The 15,869-nt window shown below is 50.1% G+C and overlaps 1 protein-coding gene across 5 annotated transcripts in view; it reads right to left on the minus strand.

Moving 5' to 3' along the window:
* The window catches only part of LOC119220006 (protein shisa-6), a 45,737-nt gene that overhangs the window by 2,879 nt on the left and 26,989 nt on the right, over positions 1–15,869 (minus strand). The window contains exons 6-8 of one of the 5 annotated variants that reach the window (XM_037475554.2): positions 4,349–4,411; positions 3,570–3,590; positions 2,395–2,523 (exon numbers count right to left, since the gene is read on the minus strand). In XM_037475554.2, coding sequence (XP_037331451.2) covers positions 2,395–2,523; positions 3,570–3,590; positions 4,349–4,411 — 213 coding nt within the window. Of the gene's footprint in view, positions 1–2,364; positions 2,524–3,569; positions 3,591–4,348; positions 4,412–15,869 lie in introns of all 5 variants that reach the window. The other 4 variants (XM_037475552.2, XM_037475553.2, XM_037475555.2 and 1 more) reach the window with 4 other exon arrangements.

Below are 15,869 nucleotides of genomic sequence, written 5' to 3' on the forward strand. Positions count from 1 at the left end.
TGAGGGGTTGTTACCTCTCTAGTTTTTAATTATTGCAGAACACAGAGGTTGAATATAGCTTGAAGATGAGCTCTCTGGATGCAGAAAGTCAACTTTTTTCTCTGTGCATTCCTAATGAGGAAGACCCCCCCCCCCCCCCCCGTCGAGGTATTTTAGATGTGACAGAATACGGCACAAAACGTCAAACGCAGCCAACCAGACGCTGCGATAGCGACGATGGGGGCCATTGCTGATTGGTCAGTGGGAGAGATTTCACACTCAAATGTTGAATTGGGAGGAATGTTTTATCTTCCTGTTATGATGAGATAAGAAATCTAACATCTCAAATGTCACATGACTCGTCGATGTCACTGTTACACCACCAGAGCGTCGCACCGAGTATAAAGAGCTAACCTAGTAGTTTTAGTCTTGTGCAGTGAACGAAACCAAACTAAAGGGAGCAACGGCCCACTGCGAATACTTTCTCAACTCTTCCAACCACTTTATTTAAGACCAGCTTTTTTTTTTTTAAAGTGTTCACATGTTACAGCTTGTACACTCTAATTGACTGAAATGATTTAAGAGGGCCGATGCATAATGTTCCATCTCATCCGATGAAACTGAGCACTTTGCAATTACCTAGATTGCGAGAGGCCCAAAGGTCCCGGGCGGGAGGCAGCGGCTAATTAAAGCCCGGCTCCCACTCCGCCAGATTACATTCAATATAAACAGTATATTCACGTGTCAGCTATTGATCACAGAAGACTGTAATCATGTAATGCACTAACACTCGTGAAACCAGTGGAACATCAATTACAAAGTGATCTTTAGAGACGTTCGGGGCCGGTGAAATGAAAAAAAGGGGGTTTGGCGGCAATTTAATTTAATTGTATCTCTTGTTGGGAGGATTAAAGGTGGAGTTTTCTGTTCGTAAAAAGGTGTTTTAACTCCTTTCGGGGTGATTAAGGTGAGAGACGGAGGAGCTTGATGACATCACTGAAGGACGGTCGAGACACACACACACACACACACACACACACACCATCTAAAACAAACCACTATAATTTAGTCATCATCATCTACCCAGATGGTTTAATTAAAATAATAACTAATTATATCGCTTTAAGTCCTGTTTCCAAAGACTTCACTCTTGCTTGAAACCCCCCCCCCCTCCCCCCTTTGTCAAAGGGAGGACTCTGCTCGCTCGTTTGACAAATTCTGCAGGCCTCCTGTCTCAAATGGAAGTGGCTCTTTGTAGTTCAGCGTGATTCATCTCTGTGGTTTTTCTGTGTGTGTACAAGGCTCCGGAGAGATAAGTGGAAAGCACAGAGTGGATGAGGGAGGGAGAGAGAGAGAGAGAGGGGGGGGGAAATGTGGAAGAGGCGAGTGCTTCGTTTGCCTTTCTTTGGGCCTGTAAACGCGTCTTTAGACTTACGGTGCGTTCAGGGTCGGCGCCGTGAAGGAAAGACTCTGAACACAGGGCGGAAGGAAATGATTCTGTTTTCAAAATGTTCATGACTTGTTTCTGTGGTGCTTTTTGAGCCTGTAGTTCTACATCAGAATTCCACACATTCACTGCACAAAAGGAGCATGACGGAAATGACCTCCAACAAATATGCAGTTTGATAGTTTGATAGTTGCTGTGTTTTAGCAATGATCAAACTCACTTTGAACCAAACCAGCAAGCAACGTTAAACAGAACAGAACCCCCCCAGAATAAAAGACAACTTGGTCGAGGTTTTGACGTAACAATGTTTCATTCTGAACGTGTAAACATTTTATTTGTGACTCGACCTCCACAATGAAGCTCTGCGTCGTGTCAAACTCTCAATCATCATATCTGATTGGTACTAGAGGGGTTTTCTTTTTTTTGTCTCTGGTTCAATCAAAGATGATCCCTCAAGAATAAGTCTACACCATGTGACCAATGTGAATGTCAGGTTGCATCATCATGCCACAGCAAGGACAACCAACGCACCGCAGCGCCGCCGTGTTGGTGAGGAGACGCCGTTCAGCTCTTAATGTGTCATTAGGAGACATTAGCAACATGACATGGGCTGCAGATGGAGCCAGATTACACGCCAATTAGATGTCTGCCGGCGGGCTGATGGCGGCGGCGATGGGAGCGGCGGCGGCGCCGTCATGCATTTTAAAGAGATCACTTTCCCCCTTAAAAAAGGCGAGAAGATGATCCGGCAAACATCTGGAGCCGCCCGCCATGATGCACGTCTCCGTGATGGACATTCAGACGTGGAGAACGCGGCGACCCTTTAGCGCGCCGGGCGTGAAGGGTGACTTTCGCTTTTGCTTTTTTTTTTCAGTGCATCAGGCAAAAAAAAACAACAACCAAGCAGGGTGACGAAGGACGAATGAAGGACCACCTACTTAATCTGTGCAGAGAGGAGGAGTATTTACTTAAGTCAGACTGGAGGGCCAGCTCGTAGGAGGGCGGCAGATGGCTGAGGTTCTGGAAGGACCTGGACAGGGACAGGTCGTAGGGCTCCGTGGCCGAGGTCAGGATGTTGTTCATCCGCTGGGGTCTCTCTACAGGGGGGGTACAGGGAGAGGTGGGGAGGGGGGGGGAGCGGTGCGGCGCAGTCAGAGCACAGTCAGTCAGAGAGATGGGTTACACACTGGGAGCCTACTGGAGGAGAGCGAGGCGGGATGTGGGCGGAGAGACGGGTGAGATCGGGGGGTGGGGGGGGACGAGCCGACCTTTAGCAGCGCGCCGCCTCCGGGCCGTCAGGGCCACGGCGTCCTGGCGAGGAGCGAGCTCGGGCCGGAGGTGAAGACGCAGGCGGCAGATGTCTGGTGCGATGACTCATTCGAAATCCTCTCGAAGCACTTTGTAAATATATAAAAAAGCTGCAGCGCCCACTTATAGTGGGCCTTCTGAACGGTGCAGTCAGCTGACGTGTGAGGGGCGGGGCTTAACAAAGGGTCCATAGCCGGTGGGACCGGTGAGCACAAGGTTTCTATACTGGTCTTGCGTTGGGGGAGGTGAGGGAATCTGAATGAGCTCTGGTGACCTTCCTCTGAGCTTTTTAAGGATATTGACGACTGAGCGCAGTTTTAGATTCAACAGAGCTGTCAGTCATCATGTGGGAGGCGGGCCCACAGGACCTGATGTGGCGTCGGTGGTCAGGGGGGCGCAGCGGGTGGGGAAGAGGGTGGGAGTGGAAGGGTGGGGTTGGGGTACAAGGCAGGGACTCTGGATTTAAAAATAGGACTGGGGTGACTACTGCAGAAAGGAGGACAGGGACACAAGACTGAGGACCATATGGTGCAGAGGGGAGGCATCCAGTGAGCGAGGGGGGCGGGGGGGGGGCGGTGGGGAAGATGGGCGTGAAGGAGTAAACAATTATGAGGAGAGTTTTGACATTGGACCAAAGGTCGTGGACTGTAATGCAGAAGCTTGAATTGTTGTGACAGCAACACACAAAAAAAAAAAAATACACAAGCACTTAAAAGAAAAATGGGAGAGTTACAGAAAATGACCCCCAGTGTGCAGGTGAAGCATTTCAGATCTGCACATGATACACGTGGAATGGAAAATACACATAAACTCGGTGTGTATGTGTATCACTTACCGTGTCTCATTTGTCGGTGGGCTAACGAATCCAAGTGAGAAAGAAAGCATCAATAATAACAATCAGTTTGCACACAACGTCTCAGCCGAGCCGAGGCTCAAAGGCGATGCGTCGCCACGGCAATTAAAACTAGCTCCAAAAGCAGCACAACGTGTTACCCCCCCCCCCCCCCCGGTCAGGGGCTAAATACACTTCCCAAGCGCAGTTTGAGCTTCAGAGTTTCACTTGGTGCTGAAAGTACTTTTGGGGCCCATTGTCTCTGTTGAAAAGGCCGAATGTGGACGTGCAATAAGTTCGGAGTATCGGAGAGGAAGATCTTTTCTCCTAATTTAACAAGTCGGGCCTGATTCCCTTCGTTAATTCGGCGGTGCTTCTTTTCATGGACTCCTTTTGACGTGTGAGCGCTGGGGAGCTGCACACTGAAGGCTGGACTCCCTTCACACAAAATCACATTTAGAGAAATTGATGGGACGCAATAATAGTAATTGAGTTTTCAATAACTGGAGCAAATGGCGCAGACGATCCTTTGATTACCGCACGCGTTTAGCTTTTCATTCCTCCTCCCCGGAGGACACATCTATCAGCTCCTCAGATTTTAATTTCCCACCGAAAAGATATACTTTTGTCCTTGAAATTGAAAAAAAAGAAAAAAGAAGTTATTGTTTGGCTCACGTCCATTTTCATGGACGCATAATGAGGAAGATCATTTTGGAAAAGCCAAGTCGGGTCAATCCCCGCCTCCCAAAAGCCAAAGGAAGTGTTCCCCGCCGCTCTCTTACCCAGTTTAGGTGTGAGCGCCGTCAGGTCCAGGTGGCTGTGCTGGTAGTCATGGTGATGGTTTCCTATTGTAAGAGAGCAGAGAGTTAACACTCGGGAAACGGGTCATGTGAGACTGTGGATTACGTCGGTACAATACATAACCCCCCCCCCCCCCCCCCCACACCTGCCCCCACCTGCCCACCCCTGTGACCTTTAGTTGGGCCTTTTCTGCTGTCTTTGAGATTTGCCTCCTTGTTTCCTCGCACATCCCAAAAAGGCAGAAGGCCTAAAAACCTGAAGTTATCTGCTGACGTGTCTGTGAGCCTCCTCCTCGCCTCCTCGCCTCCTCGCTCGCGAAGGAAAGGAATCAAGGACGTGCAAAACCTGTTTATAACTACGTGCTGCCTGATCTGCGGTGGTTCTAGACCCTCGAGGGAGGGGGGGGCGGTACAATCCTACAGCAGCTCATTTGACCCCATGTCAGTCTGTGGATGACGACGAATCAAATCCATTACAGCGTAGACACGATCGCATCCAGACACCGTGAAGGTCGAGGAGCAGTCGGCGCGCATTGAGGGGATCTCCATGGCGGTGGAATCTGGGGACTCGCAGTGAAATGAAAAATACGCTTTCCACTTTTTATCCTTAAATTCTTCACTTATCTCCAATCTAAGAGTCTGAAATCACATTACTAGATTCCTCCAGACATGAAGAAGATATTGAAACATATTGTTCTGTTATATACTGTGATTCTGTATTACCTCCCCGACCCGATCCACATACTCACTGTGGACCAGAGGGTGAAAAACACGCTGCATCTCATCTGTGAGTTCACCTGCGGTCACCCGGTCACTTCCATTCATACGCACCGAAGGGACAGGAGGGACACGAGGGACACGGGGGACACGGGGGACACGGAGCCAGGTGGCGCGTCGCGTCCTGACTGAAGGGCCATGCGAGGACATAACTTTTCGAGGAGGAACTGAGTCAACAATCAGCCTGACAAACGCCCCACCCCCCCCCCCCCCCCTCGGACACGGGAGCTTTGATTTGTTGCCTTTTTGGGACCGTCTGTGTGTCCTCATTTGAAACTGAAGCCACAGAGCAGCAGGTGATTGATCAGCTACTTCTGCAAGTCGTTGTTTTGAGAGGATGGAGAACAAAGCAGCAGCATCCGAGCAGCTGGGGGAGTCTCAATAAATACAGAGGGGGGAAATATTGCCTTTTATTCAATTACGCTTTGTGTTTCTGAAGAGCGGGAACAAACAAAACACGGAGAAGCAATGGTTGTGCTTTATTTGCATTTAAATGTGATCATCCATCATCCTACGGGAGAGCTGAAGATGATGAAAAGACGTCTCTGACGTGAGCTCTTTGGAGCCAGCTCTGCTCCCCGTGAAGATCACTGACGAAACGCGGTTCGCTAAGATCCCAAACCAGCGCTACGGTAAATCTTAACGCCGCGTTTGGAATTTCCTGCACCATGTGCGCCGAAGGTGATGTTCCGTTGGTTTTTTTTTTAATTACGGCACACAGCTGCTTAAATCCCTTCAACCCGAGGCTTCGGTCCGTTCTCCCTGCAGCTGTACTTCCCAATCACACAGGTTTGATCAGGGGACCAATTATAGCGGCTAAAGAAAGCTCAGCTAAATTGCTCTGCTATGAAACGAAAGCAGCTTCTGCACAAAATAAATAGCAGCCGTTCACTATCTGCGTAATTGCAGCTTCTCCTTTTGTCTTCTACGCAGCTGAGAAACTGCACACATTAAAGAGAGCAGCCAAGTTTCAGAAGTTTATCCCCCTGAGTGTCAGATGAGGAAGCTGGTGCAGGCGGAAGGCAGGCAGGCAGGCAGGACTCAAACGCAGAGTTTTCAGAAGGTGATCTTTATTCACCACAGAACCAAACAGAAGCCAAAAACGTGCACCAACGAGGACTGACATGGACAATGACGCGACAAAGGACAACTGGCACACAGGGCTTAAATACACAAGGGAGGTGCAGGTGATTGGACACAGGTGGAATCAATCACGCAATCACAAGACAAGGCAGGAAGTGAAGTTAACCCAGGACCACAAGAGACATGAAACTTCAAACTAAAACAGGAAGCGAAGCCAAACCGTGACACTGAGAGGATGTGTTTCAGCTCTTCTGTCCTTCATGTGTGTGATTAAAATCATCACCCTTCACTATTATTATTAATAAGTGTAATATTACTATAGATACATATATATAGTGTATACGCATAGTGCAAACTAAACTGGATGGAAAGTTTGAAACCCGGAGTCACTGAAATGGGATTTGTTCAGACTCCCTCTTCCCCCCCGGAGGGTTACTCAGTGGAATCGAGTCCTCCAGCCGGGCAATAAACTGCAGACTGGTACACCGGCCGTGACGGATGGAGCTCTAACCCCCCCCCCCCCCGACGCCTGTCGCTCCCCATTAAAGCTTTCCTCCAAATATGTGCGATATTCTCTCACACATTTAAAAACGAGCCAAACCCCTAAAAAGGTGTTCGTCTGCTGCTTTGCGGCTTTCATTGTTCACCAGCAGATGTTTGAACCACCGGTCGTGGGGATTTGCTCCCGTTCAGCCAACAGAGCGCCGGGTGGGTCCAACGCGGATGTCTGGCCATGCATCTGGTCCCACGGGGGTTGGATGGGAGGGGGGGGGGGGGGGGGCTCTGTGCAGAACTCTGTATTTCACGCTGGGGGAAAATGTGTGTTTTTCTTGGGTGGTTGACAGGGGAGAGACTGACACGGGGCCCGGGGGGGGGGGGGGGGGGGGGGCGGAGGAATGACATGCGGCAGGCGGGGGACACTTTGTCCCTGTGGACCTGATTTGTGCAGAGAAACTTTGTCAACTGTAAAAGTTTAACAAGCCCAAACAACACCGCGTGCTGCATCATTACGATGAGCTCGGACATACGTGGAACAAAAGAACAAAAGAACATTGAGAAGTTGAGGATATTTGAACTTTGCCTAAAGTGAGCTGGTTTGTGAACTGGCACTGCCGAGCCATTTCGGATTGAGGTGTGGATTTATGTTTTTTTTTCCCGCAAACATTGAACGGATGTGACCAGAGTAAAGAATAGATCAAGAGAGAAGTAGAGTCATTTCCTCATAGACATCTATGGGAGCAGAGAAGTCGCCCCCTGCTGGTCACTACACAGAAGTAGAGTCATTTCCTCATAGACGTCTATGGGAGCAGAGGAGTCGCCCCCTGCTGGTCACTACACAGAAGTAGAGTCATTTCCTCATAGACGTCTATGGGAGCAGAGGAGTCGCCCCCTGCTGGTCACTACACAGAAGTAGAGTCATTTCCTCATAGACGTCTATGGGAGCAGAGGAGTCGCCCCCTGCTGGTCACTACACAGAAGTAGAGTCATTTCCTCATAGACGTCTATGGGAGCAGAGGAGTCGCCCCCTGCTGGTCACTACACAGAAGTAGAGTCATTTCCTCATAGACGTCTATGGGAGCAGAGGAGTCGCCCCCTGCTGGTCACTACACAGAAGTAGAGTCATTTCCTCATAGACGTCTATGGGAGCAGAGGAGTCGCCCCCTGCTGGTCACTACACAGAAGTAGAGTCATTTCCTCATAGACGTCTATGGGAGCAGAGGAGTCGCCCCCTGCTGGTCACTACACAGAAGTAGAGTCATTTCCTCATAGACGTCTATGGGAGCAGAGGAGTCGCCCCCTGCTGGTCACTACACAGAAGTAGAGTCATTTCCTCATAGACGTCTATGGGAGCAGAGGAGTCGCCCCCTGCTGGTCACTACACAGAAGTAGAGTCATTTCCTCATAGACGTCTATGGGAGCAGAGGAGTCGCCCCCTGCTGGCCACTACACAGAAGTAGAGTCATTTCCTCATAGACGTCTATGGGAGCAGAGGAGTCGCCCCCTGCTGGTCACTACACAGAAGTAGAGTCATTTCCTCATAGACGTCTATGGGAGCAGAGGAGTCGCCCCCTGCTGGTCACTACACAGAAGTAGAGTCATTTCCTCATAGACGTCTATGGGAGCAGAGGAGTCGCCCCCTGCTGGTCACTACACAGAAGTAGAGTCATTTCCTCATAGACGTCTATGGGAGCAGAGGAGTCGCCCCCTGCTGGTCACTACACAGAAGTAGAGTCATTTCCTCATAGACGTCTATGGGAGCAGAGGAGTCGCCCCCTGCTGGTCACTACACAGAAGTAGAGTCATTTCCTCATAGACGTCTATGGGAGCAGAGGAGTCGCCCCCTGCTGGTCACTACACAGAAGTAGAGTCATTTCCTCATAGACGTCTATGGGAGCAGAGGAGTCGCCCCCTGCTGGTCACTACACAGAAGTAGAGTCATTTCCTCATAGACGTCTATGGGAGCAGAGGAGTCGCCCCCTGCTGGTCACTACACAGAAGTAGAGTCATTTCCTCATAGACGTCTATGGGAGCAGAGGAGTCGCCCCCTGCTGGTCACTACACAGAAGTAGAGTCATTTCCTCATAGACGTCTATGGGAGCAGAGGAGTCGCCCCCTGCTGGTCACTATTGGCGTTTCTCTCGAGTCTTGTTGCCAGTCGTCTTTACATAATGTAAATAATCACCGTGGACTACGGGCCAAAATAAGAGACATCTGGAGCTAAATTCCCTCGTTTTCCTCCCTTTAGGTGTGAAAGGTTCAAACTGTCTCCGTCTGAGAAGGTGAAGCGAATGTCTGCGGAGTTACTCCTCCTCCAGGTATCAGGTTGGCGTGCCGAATAGGCCCGGCCCGCTGCGTGAGGTGTGTCGAGGAGGAGGACCCTTAAGGCGGCGTGTCGCATGGATTGGCCGTAGTGGTCACAAAACGAACACGACGCCGCCAGCCTCCGGCGGCCGGACGGAGGGGGATCCCGCTGTGACCCAGATCCATTTTAAACGGCTCGCTCTGGAGGAAGCTGACGGACAGACGCCGGCCGCAGGTGGGGGGGGAAAGAGAGAGAGAGAGAGAGAGAGAGACCTTCGCTCTGTCGTTGTGTTTGTGGCGGAGTGCAAAGCGCCATGTGGACCCGGTGAGATCTGCCCTTGACGGAGGGTGACGTGTCCTCACCTTCCAACTACTCAGGACTTCAACCTCTGACTGGGGGGTTTACAAATGTGAAGATGTTAATCAAAAGGACCAATTGTCATGATCAAAGCATGAACTTTTTGAGTCCACAGTGACCTTTGAGCGACGTCTGTTCACCCTCGAGTCAAGGTGAACGTTGTGGGTCAAGTTTGAGGAAATTCCCTCCCGAGATTTAATCCTCTTTGTAGCGCTGTGGTGATGAGATGGATGAGCTGGATGAGCTGGATGAGATGGATGAGATGGATGAGATGGACGGGACGCTGTGAGCCGACAGAAACAGACAGATTGGTCCACAGACATTGCTTTGATGTGTGAATGAATGGGATGAACTTTGTGTTCACATGCTTCTCCTCAGACATTCTGAGGAGCCGACAGTTGATGCTTCCTGAGCTCACGTCTAATGACACATCTGCCCTCTTCTCCCTCCCTCTCCACTTGGATCCTCATCACGTAGACAAGAGAACTTCCGCTTTTCTGTTGACGTCAGACAGGAAGTGCCGGGTCTGGGGGTGGAAGGTGGTGGTGGTGGTGGTGGGGGGGGCGGGGAGTCTGTGAATTACTAACGAGGATAAGCACAGATTTATCTGATGTCTTCTCCGATACGTCAGAAGTAACATCATACAAAGCTGCCGTTATCCTTGCTGTGGAACGTAGGACTCCTTGGCGGTGACCCCCCCCCCCCCCCCCAGGACCCCCAGGCACAGCTGGAGAGGGAAACCCGCGGACTGTGGGTGCTCATGCTGCGACATGAACGGCTTCACCAGGAACAACTTGAGCGGACATCGACCCCATCGAGCAGCTTCGGGACGAGAGCACAGCGGGAGTCGAACCTTTGTTGGAAAAGGTCTGTTTGTTTCTCCTCACGTTGTCCATCTTATTATCACAACAATCCTTAAAGTGCTTTTTTACGTTTCATTGACCTTTTTCATTCATGGTTTTAACATTTAGCTTCAAAATATGGATGTCAAACATTTAGTTTTGGAATATTATGACCTTTCACTTGGAGTCCTTAATATTCACAATATTCTGTTTAAACAAAAATAACGTTCACACTTGCAGATTAAATAATGTCACAGTAAATCGAACAGCTGTAGTTATTGGGGTCCAAAATACAAACACTGAACTGAACAAAGTCCCACCACAAAAAACAACATTTTAAACAGCAAAGAGGAAATAGTGTCTGTTGCATCCTGCTGGAAATGAATACACACACACACACACACACACACACACACACACACATATATATATATATATATATATATATATATATATATATATATATATATATATATATATATGTGTGCCAGCATATTACACACAATGAAGCAATGAGGTGAAGACGTTTTGTTTTTGAAGCATCGGGAGGATTTGGATCAAAATAAATATAAACCAGGTTATTTTCCATAATTATGCTGTGGTTTTGTTGTTCATTTTTGCACAACTATTGATGATTGATGATGAATTATGAAATGATTCACTGAATGGGGGGGTCGTGTGTGTGTGTGTGTGTGTTTGTGTTTGTGTGTCTCAGACAACCGACCCCCCCCCCCTCTCTCCAAAGAAGAAGAGGGGCCCCTGGAGGCCGAGCGTCTCGGTTTCTTCTCTATTGATTTGAGGTTGTGTGTCGGGGCGCCTGAGTGCTGCATGCGCTCCGGCCATGTCTTCAGCCCCCCCCCCACCCCCTCAGGCTGACCTTGTGACTTGAGCCTCCAGGAGACGAGAAATGAGCGAGGAGAGAAAAGCTGCAAGAATCTCAATCCGATCTTTAGGGTTTGGGGGGGGGGGGGAGCTATTTATTTTGTCTGTATCATTATTATTGTTATTATTTTTATTATTATTGTTATTATTTTTATTATTATTGTTATTATATGTATTGTTGTAACAAAGGAGCAACACAGTCTACCTGCATTAAAGGTGTCAGGGTTTCTACCGTAGCCCAGAGGGGACAAAAATACAGACAAGAATGTCTTCACGTCAGTCAAATACGCGTCCCACTCGTCCCACTCGTCCCACGCGTCCCACACGTCCCACACGTCCCACACGTCCAATCTGCTGCTTCAACACTAGACGTCCCCCGAAAAACCCAAATCACTCCAAACAAAACAAAAGCCTCACGTGACGACTCGACAAAATCAATATGAGGAGTCTGTGACTCATGACGTCCCAGCAGGAGACCTTCTCTGCAGACCAGACCCCCCCCCCCCCCTCGGCGTTCCTCCAGCAGAAGAAAGAGAAACGGCGTCAGCGACTCCTTTCCTCGGGGGGCTTCTAATAGAAGGGGGGGGGGGGGGTTTACCGCCAGTTTAGAACATTTCTTGGCTCGGTGCTCAATGTCCTTCAGTGGCTTTGTCTCCTTCACACTTGTGCCACTTTTACAGAATTACAGAAGCAACCCCCCCCCCCAACCCTCCCTTCTGCCTCGTGAGTAATGTGTGATGATTAGAGGAGATAATTACATCTATTTACATATAAATGTGATTGATACTTGTCCCACGGAGTTAAGCTTCCTTAAGCCGCTGCAGGAGCCGCTTGCTACTGATCTCGTTACGATCCGTCCACAATATTTGGATCCTCCATCTGAAGTTACTTAATTAAATGATCATTCGCCACGAGTAAACAATGGGGGGGGGGGGGGGGGATGATGGCGCTAATTATCGACGGCTTCAGCGCCGAGAGGCGGCGCGCGTTGAGACGTCTTCTCTCGGTGTTTGTTAGGACTTGAGATTAATGCGCCTCCGAGAGGACATGGGAGCACGGCCTGTTCCTGACGGATCTAATTGATTAGGCGCCGTCATCATCAGAACCCAACCGCCCTCGCGTGAATCTCTAATGAAGCGCCGCGGCGTCGAAAGCCCGCCGCTCGTTAAGAGTTTTCGGCGCAGCGGGGTTTTTTTTTTTTTTTTTTTGTGTGCAAATGTCAAGGCGAAGCCGGATGGTTTCCTAAACAGCAACGACGTCTTGTTTGTGCATTCAGACACAATCAAGTGTTAGTCGCCCCCCCCCTCCCCCCTCCCCCCTCCCCCCTTCCTCACTGTGTTGTGTTTCCATCGGGCCCCCGAAGGCCCCGAGTGAGGAAGGCTGAGAACATGGTGTCGAAACACGGCCTCCGGTCCGGAGCCCAGTCGGGCCGCTGATTAAATCTGATTAAAGCTCTCCTTCAAACAGGGACGAGCCCGCGGCACGCAGGTGCAAGAGGGGGGGGGGGCACATTTCACACGGACACGGTGTCGCCTCCTCAAAGTAGAGCTGCTCCAAAACGACTCAAAGAAACGGGATAAAACTTTTTTGGGGGTCATAAAACTATTAATCAGGGCTAAACGTGACCTGGTTCATGGTTGTTGCAGCATTTGAGACGAGGGTTTATTTATAGAGGGACCTGCTGTCTACACAATCAAAGAGAGAGAGCTTCCTACTTTTGCTTCGAATAATAAAAGAATAATAATAAAAACACTCATTCAGAAATGCGAATGGCTGCTTGGTATCTGATGCAAAGCTTCGTGCTTCAGAGGCAACGAGAGGAGACGAGAAGCAGGTGAGAAGAGAAGACCGAAGAATGAGAAGATGAAATGACCGTCGGGCTTTTGAGGAGCCGTCTGGTTTTGGACAAAAAGAGGTCGTGAGGAGAGATAAGGTCCGTCACACCGCGCAGCGCCACACAAAGAGGAGGCGGAGCAACCCCCCCCCCCCTCCAGAAACAAAGGAAGGCATTTTCAAATAGCTGATGGTGAACAACAAGTTTTTGGAAAATTCTTCGTCGTCCAACAAATCCTCCGAGAAAAGGCAGACGACAACAAGGGTTTGAAATCACTTTAATCAAAAGGGGGGGGGGGACTTTTCTGCAGCTTTACAGTCGTCAAGCAGATTGACAGACAAATTAAAAGCTGCCAAAACAATGCTGGCAAATGACCCCCCCCCTCGGGTCAACAGTGTTTTATATTAACCAACCAACGGTTATTATTCAATACTTTGGTAGAACTCTTCACACAACTGGTGCAAAGCTTTGAGGGTTTAATCAATATTAGTTTGGCTTTGTTCCCTGATGAATAATTCAAACTTATTGACCTCAGATGGAACTCGATGCGACTCCTTCGTTCCCTGGAAACCAAGCGGAGGCTCGACAACATTTTTAGCCGATCTTGTTTTCCCGGCGGACATCAACGGCCCCCGCTGCTGCCCCCCCCCCCAGAAAAAGCTGCCTTCTTCTTTGTCTCGTGCCAGCACCTGATGTGCGGCTTCAACCTTAAAAGCCCAGACAACAGCCCCTGAGAGCCTCCCCCCCCCCATGATTACGCTGCTGAGAGCTGAACTGAATGAAGCTCTTTGACAGACAGTCACATCTTGATCTTAGCTTTCATGTGTCTCACCCGTCCCCCCCCCCTCTAAGCAAACAGCTCGCTCCTTAATTAGAGCCGGGAACAGGCCGCATCGCTCCTCGGGATTCTTTACGTCTGTGAATTACTTGAACTTAAAATACATTATTCAATGTGAGAGATATTGCAGTAGCCCGATTTCACAGTTCATAAGAGCCGCGTCGCTGATGCACCGTGGCCGATATATATATAAATATATATATATATATACAGTATATAGAAGAAGGAAAAAAACAGGAAATTGCACTTCTTGGATCTGATAGATGAAAACTAAATAAAAACGGAGCCTGAGCCAAAAAGTGAGGGATGAAAACGCCGGAGGAATCGGTGTGCAGCGGAGTTGAAAAAGACACGCACACAAACAACACCCACAAGATGGAGTGATGCACTAACAAGGCCTCAGAGCCCCCCCCCCCCCCCCCCCCCCCCCCCCCCAGGGGTGCCAGACACATCTGTCTGCGGGCTGGCAGATGAGGTCCTAGTGGGCATCGCATGATGGGAGCTGCTGTTGCTCCTGACGAACGAACGGGATGTCAGGAGCTCCTCCACCAACGCTGGTGTTTCTTTTAAATTGGACTGGGGGGGGGCGAGGGGGGGGTGAGCGGCTCCACAGGACAAAGTAGAGAGCGAGTAAGTGTGTGTGGTTCTGATGAATCCGTGATGGAGGGCAGACCATGAAGGTGAAGGAAGTTCTAAAGGCGGAGTGATGGAGCCCGTTGGTGGGTTCCATTCTAAACGTGTCCAGGTCACATCTCACTGGCACCGTAGAGGTTGACGGAGGTCATAGGTTCACTTTTAAAAAAAAATGATCTGGTCGAACAAATCTTCAAGATCGAAGGTGTCATTTCAAATTGAATCACATAAAAATAAAAAAAAAAGGTCTCCAACAACTTGGAACCCTGGAAACGCTGCTCACGCGTCTGTGAAGTAATGAGCCCCCGTTACTCGGTGGGACGCCCTTCGTCCCCGTGGCAGATTAAAACAATGCGGCACAAACATTTCAGATGCATAACTCATCCCCAGTGGCTGAACGAGCGAAAAGGAGATGCAGAAATAACACGACGCAGCGGGAAAAAGGCGCTTTAAATAATATCCTCCTAATTAAATGTCTCTGAAAGTCATTAAAATGACTGTTTGACGGGCGCGATGTTGAAGTTCATCTGAATCGCATCACGAGACATGAGAGAAAAAAACATTAAACGCGAGCCGCCGCTGGGTCGCATCATTAAGTCAAAGCGTGGAACGGGAAGAAGAAGTTCTCCGACGCGACCCCGGAGCCATCAGAGGCGGTTCCAGGCCACGCAGCTGAGGCGGGTTCAGACCGGGCCGCAGGAACCCTCTGAAGGACCTTCGGAGGGGAGAAGAATGCTCCATGACGAATCCAGTTTGGCCTCCCGTGTCCTGTGTTGAGCCCGTTCTCCCATGGCGTTCCCCCCCTCCTGAGCTCCTCCTCCTCATCGTCACATTTGGAAGTCATTCGCTAAAAGGGGTTCTGAGGTTGTCCTCGCCCGTCGTCCCTCTATCTCCTTCCCCGTGGAGCGTCCTCCTAAAACAATTGAAGAAAGAGCGTCGGGTCCCGCGCGCTGTGTGACGTGCTTCCAGCCATTTTAATTACGGAGGTCACACGAGGAAACAATGAAGTCAATGTCTCGTTCATAATTGTGGGCTTAATTGTGTCCCTTCTGCTGGTTTCACATCATCATCGTCCTTTCATCTCCTCACTGTGAAGCGCTGTGGTCGTTTTAACGTGAGTTCCACGACACGACGCCGACTCCCTCAGACGAAGGGCGCTCTGAATCCTGGGAAAGGCCTGGGTTCAGCCACGTCAAAGAGGCGGTTTGATGACTTGGGAGCTTCCACGTGTCTTCTCATCCTCTGCAGCGGTGGAGAGGGGGGGGGGGGGGGGGAGGGGGCGTCGGCTAAAAAGGGAAGCGAAGAGGCCGAGCTGGAGAAGCAGGCGAGGGCGAAAAGGAGCCCGGGTGGGAACTCTTAAAATACCCCTTTAACTGGGGCATCGCAGCAGCCCGGGGGCCGCCCGCCGGGACACGTGGCGCCGACCCCGGGGGGGGGGTCCGCCGCTGATTGGG

Source organism: Pungitius pungitius, chromosome 12, assembly GCF_949316345.1.
Source record: "Pungitius pungitius chromosome 12, fPunPun2.1, whole genome shotgun sequence".
In the NCBI taxonomy this organism is placed as follows: domain Eukaryota; kingdom Metazoa; phylum Chordata; class Actinopteri; order Perciformes; family Gasterosteidae; genus Pungitius; species Pungitius pungitius.